This window comes from Pipistrellus kuhlii, unplaced genomic scaffold (genome assembly GCF_014108245.1).
Source record: "Pipistrellus kuhlii isolate mPipKuh1 unplaced genomic scaffold, mPipKuh1.p scaffold_m20_p_75, whole genome shotgun sequence".
In the NCBI taxonomy this organism is placed as follows: domain Eukaryota; kingdom Metazoa; phylum Chordata; class Mammalia; order Chiroptera; family Vespertilionidae; genus Pipistrellus; species Pipistrellus kuhlii.
This window is the reverse complement of record NW_023425579.1, coordinates 348,002-356,676: the sequence shown is the minus strand read 5'-3', so window position 1 is coordinate 356,676 and position 8,675 is coordinate 348,002. Positions and strand designations below refer to the sequence as shown.

The 8,675-nt window shown below is 66.2% G+C and overlaps 1 protein-coding gene across 2 annotated transcripts; it reads left to right on the top strand.

Annotated features, from left to right (window-relative positions):
- The first annotated feature begins 5,032 nt into the window (after window positions 1–5,032).
- Window positions 5,033–7,723, top strand: MYOG (myogenin). 2 transcript variants are annotated; one of them, XM_036423070.2, is made up of 3 exons: window positions 5,033–5,650; window positions 6,183–6,267; window positions 6,717–7,723. In XM_036423070.2, exons 1-3 carry the CDS (start codon window positions 5,108–5,110, stop codon window positions 6,836–6,838), a joined length of 750 nt encoding a protein of 249 aa, XP_036278963.1. In that variant the 5' UTR covers window positions 5,033–5,107; the 3' UTR covers window positions 6,839–7,723. The 2 variants fall into 2 exon arrangements, with proteins under 2 accessions (XP_036278963.1, XP_036278964.1); XM_036423071.2 differs by having other exon boundaries at window positions 5,034–5,650; window positions 6,186–6,267.
- The last annotated feature ends 952 nt before the right edge of the window (window positions 7,724–8,675 follow it).

Genomic DNA, 8,675 nt, shown 5'->3' with positions numbered 1-8,675 from the left:
TTGTCTCCCAGCTCCCTGGAGAGGATGGAGGGAGGCTGGGGACAGACAGACAAAGGAGGACCTCGGGGAAGGCAGTGAAGCCATGCCAGGAATGGCTGAGTGGGCGCATGAGTCACAGCGGACACGGGAATGGGGCAGCGCGGATCCCGGTCAGACGTGCTTGATGGAAGCGCGCGTGCCCTGACCTTGGCATGTGGTCGGCCACTCGGGGCAGAGAGAACGGATTTGGGAGTCGTTCCTTGAGGAGCCACGCACAGAGCAGCCAGCATTGACCCACGCAGGGTGCACCCTCGGGAGAACGGGGCCCCCGGGTGCAGAGAAGAGGTCCCTCCTGGGGGAGGCAGAGGAGGGAGGGAGGCAGAGGGAAGCAAGGAGGACGAGGAGGAAACCCAGACAGGGGCCGGGAGGGTGCAGGTTGGCAGGAGCTGGGAGAGCGGAGCCCAGGGGACCGTGGCCGGCAGACCAACCATGAGACGGACACAGAGCCGTCGCCTGCGCCGCACCTGCCGAGGGTCTGTGCCAGGGAAGGCCGAGGCAGAGGGCAGACAGTGAGAGTGTGACGTCCCCGTCCAGACATGGTGACGAAGGAACGGCTGGCACAGAGCCATCACCCAGGACGCCTCGGAAAAGGGGGTTTTGGGTGGAGTGACTGCAGGCCGGCAGAGACGGCGAGGTTAGAGATTCTTGGGGGGAAGAGGGACATGGAATCAAGTCCTTGAGACGAGAGGAGCTCCAAGCCCCTGCAGTTAACAGGCAGCACAACTAGCTACGGCCCCTGGGGAGACAGTTTGTCACCATTTGGAGACGGAAATATGAAGCCCTGAGGGGGAAGAGATGAGCCTCTGACACAGAGGCGGTCAGTCCTGGGCTGCATGAGGCCACCTGTCTTTCCAGGCCAGGGCGGGGCTGGCCATCCGCGGTCCCGGGAGGGGAATGCAGGGAGGGTCCCCCAGCACATGGGGGGGGGGGGCTGTGGGATAGGCTTGGGGAGGAGAAGACAGAGCCGGAGGAAAGCGAGGCACCTCCACCCCGGCAGCAGCTGCTCCCAAATATGTCACAACTTGTCAAAGAGGCAGAAATAGAAGCTGCCCAGGGAGTGGGAGGGGGTATGGCCCACAGGCCTTCTGAGCCCCAAGGAGGGCAGGAGGGGGGCGGAAGGGAGGGGGCAGGAGGGCGGAGGCCGTGGTAAGTAGGACAGGGATGCCAGGCCTAGGTGGGCTGGCCCGGCTCCAGGGAGCCATCCAGTGGCCTCTGGTGAGACTGAGCGTGGGGGCGGAGGCGGCGACAGGAAAGAAGAACCGCCCAGGTGCTCGGTCCGCACTGACCCCCGAGTCCACTCCTCAGGGTGCGGCCGGCCTCACGGCCTCTCCGAGCGGCCCTGCTGCCCGAGCGTGAGCGCCCTGCAGGCCACAGGCTTCAGGGCCACTCACTCAGCACCTGCCTCACACCCGGGGGAGCGGGGAGGAGGAGGGCAGCCGCGCCCTCACTTCCAGTCCAGGGCTCCCTCCAAGGTCTTCCCTTCCTGAGGGCCCAGCTCCGGGAACCACTCGGAACTCGAACCCCTCCCCACCCCCAAGGCCCAGGTGCACACCGCCCACACCCTGCAGGCCCGTCAGGCTCTGTGACCACCAAGCACCTCCTCGGACCCGTCCCCGGACCCTCCCGTCCCTCCAGGCCTCGCCCTCGCCCGCCCAGCAGAGGCCAGAGATTCTTGGCGAGTGCCCTGGCGCTGAGGGACCTGGCGCTGGGCCGACTCTGGCGGGAGGGACTTCCCAGGGTGATCTGAGGCTTGTCCTCAGAGGAAAAGGACACAGTGTGAGCCGTCCCTCCAGGCCCTCCCCTCCAGCGCTTCCCCCTCCCTTCCCCTCCCGAGAGCTGGTGCTGGTCAGCACCCATTGTTCTGGCTGCTGGGGCCCCAGCCTGGGCCCAACGAGGAACCCAGCACGGAGAACAGAGACTCAGCCATCTCTGCGGAAGCCAAAGGCTCTCCCTCCCCGATTCCCAGCACCTGAGGCTCTGAACCGGGAACCTGGTCGGGTGTTAGCCCATCAGCCTGGCAGCCCAGGCCGCCCACCTGCGAGGCCAGCTGGGCCTGGGAGATGCTGGGGAGCCGAGGGGGAGAGGGAGCAGGGAGCAGGGAGAAGGGAGCAGGTGAAGGGGGTTTCCGGGACCATGCAAACGAGGCCAGCCAGGTGCGCAGGGAGGAGCGGTCACGCTGGGACGGTGGTGGGGCGAGGGCTGCCTCTGGAGGGGCCTCTGTGCCCAGGCCAGTGGGTGGGGATTAGGGCCTGACGCCCCGCTGTCAGGTCGCAGCTGATGGATCTCCACTGCTGGGAGCACAAAGACGCTCTGTGGTGGCCCCAATGTGTTCCTGTCCATCAGAGGGCGGCTTGGGGGGGGGTGCCAGGGGAGGGAGGCCAGGTCTCCAGGTGCCGCTTCCCTGCATCACGGCTCCAAGAGGAGCAAGGTGGATGAAGGGACAGCACCCCTTTCGGGGGTTGATGTCAGAGACACCCGAGCTGCCCTATCTTCCGAGTCCTGGGAGGGCGAGGGCCCCAGAGCGGGGCCAGGGCAGGTCCCCAGCCACTGACTGACAGACACACAAACACGTCTGCACACGGAGTCACAGAGACACAGCATCCCTCCCAGGGTCACACCACCCTCCCCAGGGCCACACCACCCTCCCCGGGGCCACACCACCCTCCCCCATGCCACACCACCCCTCCCCACGGCCACACCACCCTCCCCGGGGCCACACCACCCTCCCCCAGGCCACACCACCCTCCCCAGGGCCACACCACCCTCCCCCAGGCCACACCACCCTTCCCGGGGCCACACCACCCTCCCCCAGGCCACACCACCCTCCCCGGGGCCACACCACCCTCCCCCAGGCCACACCACCCCTCCCCGGGGCCACACCACCCCTCCCCGGGGCCACACCACCCTTCCCGGGGCCACACCACCCTCCCCGGGGCCACACCACCCTTCCCGGGGCCACACCACCCTCCCCCAGGCCACACCACCCTCCCTGGGGCCACACCACCCTCCCCCAGGCCACACCACCCCTCCCCGGGGCCACACCACCCCTCCCTGGGGCCACACCACCCTCGGTGCTATCACTGCTCATTGCCTACCTCGGTGAGCACACTGTGTGCAGAAGGTGGTGAGGGTTACAGGCCTGTTCACGTCTTCCTCACGCCTCCGGCCCCGGCGCCCAGCACACATGGGCCAGACCTGTTTCTTGACGGACAGAGTAACGAATACCTCTGTCCCCGGCGAGCAGGAGGTGTCCCTCCCTTGTTCCTGGTGCTCTGGCTCCCGGGAGGCTGCGCGGGGAGCCGGGGACACGGCCTCAGGGAGGCCAGGTGGGGAGGAGGTGCATCCATGGGCCCGGTGCGTACACACACACACACACACACACACACACACACACGCACGCACCAGCCTTTGCCAGCGGACACGCCCATCCTCCCCGTCCACGCATCCTCCTGCCTCTAAGCTGGCCGTTCTACCCCAGGACCTCGCGCCTCGCTCCCGAAGGCCGGCCGTCCTCTCCCATGGGTGCCCCTGCCTGACTTCCAAGTCCCCCCATCATTGCTGGGCGCCCCCTTCTCTGCAGGCTTGTCCCAAACCCCGAGCTCCACCAACCCGTCCCCCGTCCCCTCCGCCTCTCGCCTGGACCCTGCGTGACCTCCTGTCCCAACGCTGCTCTCCTCCTCCCACAGCCGACGCAGACTCTCTGCAAACTCCGACACACCTGCTCGAGGAACCCACTCGTGCACACGGCGGCAGCGCCACGCTCACGGGGGCCGGGACCTGGCTCTGTAACGGGACCTCCCCGCTCCGGCCGGCGCAGCAGCTAGCGCGTGAGATCCCGGGAGGCCGGCCGGGTCCTCCCGCTGCCCTTCCTCCAGGACATGGACACGCTGACCGGAGAGACAAGGCCCGTGGGGTCCCAGAAGGACAGAACGATGCCATTTCTGGGTTTCCATAGTAACTCCAGCATCCCTCCTGTTCTAAGGGCCCCTAGGGTTCGCGTGTAGTAACCCTGTAGCCCTAACGTGGGCCTTGTCCACTCCCGCCCCCACTGGACGGCAGCACGGGTCCTCTCTGACCCAAGGCCTCTGCTAAGAGGGGACCCCGCACTGAGAGGCCCAGGGGTGAGCCAGTCCCTCCTGCACTCGCATTCGAGAGAGACCTGCAGGACGGTGGCCATGAAGACTCAGACAGGAAGAGGCAGAGCCAGCCAGGAGGCCAGGAGCCAGGAGATTTAAATTGTGTGGAGGGGCTCTGCCCCCCCACCCCCCCACCACGATGGAGAGGACTCGGGGAAACCTCGGGTCCGACTGGGGCAGAAACAGACTGGAGGACACGACGTAGGAGGATTCAGGGGGAGGGAGGGCGGAGAGGCAGGGTCCCCCAGACCTGACTTTCCACAGCTGGAGGGTGGCAACCTGACCAGCGTGTTCTAGGCTCCCACTGGCCATGCCACAGACGCCGAGTTCCTCTTCCCTCCAGGTACCCCATAACTGGGCCCTGGGAGACACGGCCAAGGCTGCTGTGGAGACCAGAGGGGCAGGCCAAGTGGCCCTTCGACCGGCCCTTCTCGCCCCCGGACACGCCTGCCAGACGGGCAGCAGCCTGCCCTCTGGGAGGGACTCCTGTCTGGCCGCGGCTCTCGGGGCTGCCAGGAAGCAGGCGATGAATTGACGTAGGACCCCTTCCAGCCGAAGCCCACCCCGTCGGTCCCCGCCCTGGCTCTTTGGGACCAGCCACAGGGGCAGGCAGGCCCCTGCCAGGAGTAATTGAAAGGAGCAGATGAGAATGTTCCCCACCTCCCCTGCCGGCCCAGGGGGGGCGCCGAGAAATGAAAACTAATCAAATTACAGCCGATGCCTCCCTCCAGGGCCAGGAGCCCAGGGCTGGCCGGGGCAGGCAGGCAGGCTGGGTGGGTGGGTGGAGGCCGGGGCGGGCGGGCAGGGGGGGGGGGGGTCACGTCTAATCCACTGTGAACGTCTTGATGTGCAGCAACAGCTTAGAGGGGGCTCAGGTTTCCGTGGTGTTGGCTATATTTATCTCTGGTTCCGTGCCAGCGGGGAGGGTTTAAATGGCACCCAGCAGTTGGCGTGAGGGGCTGCGGGAGCTCGGGGGCCGGTGGCAGGAACCAGCTTCTTCCGACCCCATGGAGCTGTACGAGACGCCCCCCTACTTCTACCAGGAGCCCCACTTCTTCGACGGAGAGAACTACCTGCCCGCCCACCTCCAGGGCTTCGAGCCGCCCAGCTACGAGCACGCCGAGCTCGGCCTGAGCCCCGAGGCCCGGGGGCCCCTCTACGACAAGGGCCTGGGGACCCCCGAGCACTGCCCGGGCCAGTGCCTGCCGTGGGCGTGCAAGGCGTGCAAGCGGAAGTCGGTGTCCGTGGACCGGCGGCGGGCGGCCACGCTGCGGGAGAAGCGTCGGCTCAAGAAGGTGAACGAGGCCTTCGAGGCGCTCAAGCGCAGCACCCTGCTCAACCCCAACCAGCGGCTGCCCAAGGTGGAGATCCTGCGCAGCGCCATCCAGTACATCGAGCGCCTGCAGGCCCTGCTCAGCTCCCTCCGCCAGGAGGAGCGCGGGCTGCGCTGCCCGCGGGGCGGGCCCCAGGCCGGGGTAAGTGGTTGCCCGCCTGCCCCCCCGGGGGGGGGGGCGCAGCCTCGGGCCCATCCTGTGTCCTGTGTCCTTCCCAGATGGGACAGAGGCAGCAGGACAAGCAGAGATGTGGGGAGGGGGGGTCAGGGGTCCAAAGGAGGAGTCAGGGAACAAGTCCAGAGTCAGTGGGGTGTTGACTGGGATGGACAGCTCTACCCCCCACCCCCCTACCCCAGCTGGTACCCCAGCACTGGCACAGGGAGGACACTGTTCCTGCCCCAGGGGCCCCTGCTGGGCTGGACATCTGGCTCTCAGGGTCAGGAAAACCAGGCGCCCTTTAAGCTGGTGTCTTGTCCACCCAGATGGAAGCCAGGAAAGGCCTGGGAGCTGGGGGGAGGGGTGGGAAGGGAGGAGGGAGGGGCGAATTGTGATGCTCCTCGGACGAAGGGTGACCTGCTGGAGGGGTAACCTCGGCCCAGGAGCTTCTGCCCCGGGGACTGGACAGAGGGCGCCACCGAGACGGCTGTGCCTGACCTTGGGCCTCGGTGTCCAGCAGGTTCCCAGCGAATGCAGCTCCCACAGCGCCTCCTGCAGTCCAGAGTGGGGCAGCGCCCTGGAGTTCGGCCCCAACCCAGGGGGTAAGTGTGGTGGAGCCTTGGTCAGCGTGGCTCAGACCCCTCAGTCTTGTCCAGCCCAGAGAGCCCCTCTTTCCTTATCCCCTGCCCCTGGCTCTTCCCCTGGGCCTCTGCAGAGTGGACTAAAGCCTTGGCCAGCGAGAGGCCGGCCTCCTGCAGCTTTCAGCTGGTGCCTGGTGGCCCGTGGCTGACCTTCCCCGTGGGGAGGACACTGTCCCTGCCCCAGGGGTCACTGGGAGTCCCTGAGCCAGTGCTGCCTAAGGCCAGCAAGACCAGGGCGTCTCCCAGGACACACCACCCGGGTCCACCTCCCTCTACCCAGAATAGCTGCTCCCACCCCCAGTCCAGCCCCAGGGGGAGCTGGGAGGAGGCACCCACCACATGTGCCGCTGGCAGCAGCACTGAGCTGGGGACGCCTGTGGCAGGTGACCCCGCCCACCTTCTCCCCACAGACCACCTGCTCCCGGCGGACCCTGCCGACGCCCACAACCTGCACTCGCTCACCTCCATCGTGGACAGCATCACCATGGGGGACGTCTCTGTGGCCTTCCCGGACGAAGCCCTGCCCAACTGAGACGGTCTGCGGCCGGCGGCCCACAGGCCGGCCACGGATGCCGCCTACGCCAGGCTGTCCTGAGGCCCGGGGCCAGCCTGCCCCCTCCTGGCCTGTCGAAGGTTAAGCCGCCATTCAGAGAGGGCGTGGGCACCCTCACTCGCTGACAGCTCAGAGCTCAGGGCCATCCGGGTCCAGGGAGACAGAGCAGGGGACCAGAGCGCCTGGGGGGCCCTTCAGGGGCAAACTCAGGAGCTTCCCTTCGATTTTAACTCAGCCTTCCACTCCCCCCCCCCCCAATCCCATCTGAGCGACCGAGGGTCCTGACCCGGACACACGGAGCGCCTCGTCGGCTCTTCCTGAGGCAGCGGCCGGGCTGGGCCTGCCCTGACCCGGGAGCCGGAGGAGGGGCCCCGTCCCCCGTCCCCGGGGCCAAGCTTCTGTGTGAACACTGGGAGCTCCCAGGCCTCCGCTGTTTGCTCTGCGTGCTGTTTGTGACGCTGCCATCTGACCAAGGGGTCCCGTGCCGAGGTGCCCGGGACAGGATAGGGGGAGGGGGGGGCTCCTGGGGTGACTTCCTTTGATAACTAAGCGTTGTGTGGTTTTGCTATTGTTTTGTAATTTTTTTTTTTTTTTGCTAACTTATTTGGATTTCCTTTTTTAAAAAAATGAATAAACACTGGGTGCTAGATGTCCGTGATGATGTAGACAGAGGGGTGCCTGCCGCTCCTGCCCCCCTCAGTCCAGACATGCCCAGGATTGGGAATGAGCCCCACCCCTGGAAGCCAGGTTGGCCCACAGCTGAGGCCCGGCACCCTCTAATTCACACCGTGCACTCATCATCGCCCTCCAGGTCCTCCAATGAACCGAGCACAGGCCTGGCGCTCAGCCCGGCGGGGTGCAGCTGGGATTTGTGGGTTTCCCTCCCTAATCCCTGCCTCTCCTCTGGTGTGGCATTGCCAGGAGCCCGTAGGGATGTGGGAGAGGATGGAACCCCACTGCGCCCTGCCGTTGTCCATCATCCGGGCAGAGGGGACGGTGGCCTGGCCTGCAGCCTGGAGGAGGGAGATTCAGCAGTTGGGGGGAGTGCATGGGGACTCCCCGAGAACCACATGGGAAGGGAAGCGGGGCCTGGCTGCTGCTTTTCAGTCTGGCTTCCTGAGGGGAACAAGGACTGGACACGTGACACAAGGATCAACTGGGGAGGCATCAGGAGCTAGAATTCCCATGGACCATGAGCATCCACTAAAAATGTTATTAATTCCAACTGCTTCGGGCTGTTTGATTTATTGCAAATTATAAGTTTCAGAATCATGACAGACGTCAGGAGTCTGAGCGTGGTATCCTCCAGGCCAACTCAGTTCTCTGGGGCCCTTAAGGGGGGGATCCCAGTTGCTGAGCAGGCCCTGGCTCAACCCTCCAGACTTGCTCCTGAAGATGGGAACCCGAGTGCAGCCCCCCAGGGTGTGCCAGAAACTCTGCGCTAGAAGAAAAACAGAGGAGGCAGGCGGGCGAGGGCCCTGGGCGAGGGCTAGGGTGAGGGCGAGGGCCAGGGTGAGGGCGAGGGCGAGGGCCAGGCCTGCTGGGAATCACAGGCTGGGCCAACCACATGGGGTTTCCCCCTTGTTTGCATCCTGTTGCCTCTTGCCCTCGGGAAGGTGCAGGGAGCACCTGGGTCCCTCCCTGACTCACTGGCCTTGGACAGGAGGGCGGCTCAGGCCCAGTGCCTCTGCCCAGCACCCTCCAGGCTCCTGGGGACACTGCCCACTGCCTTCAGGTGCCCCTGCTGGGCTGGGGCTGGGCTGGGGCTGGGCGGCGGGACCTCCGTCTCTGTTCAGGAGCTGGGGGCTCTGGGGTT

Bases quoted from the DNA above. Each gene is read 5' to 3' on its own strand.
- MYOG (XM_036423070.2), top strand. From the start codon at position 5,108: ATGGCACCCAGCAGTTGGCGTGAGGGGCTGCGGGAGCTCGGGGGCCGG. The intron at 5,651-6,182 runs GTAAGTGGTTGC...CTCGGTGTCCAG, and splicing joins GGGGCGGGCCCCAGGCCGGG to CAGGTTCCCAGCGAATGCAG. The intron at 6,268-6,716 runs GTAAGTGTGGTG...TTCTCCCCACAG, and splicing joins GTTCGGCCCCAACCCAGGGG to ACCACCTGCTCCCGGCGGAC.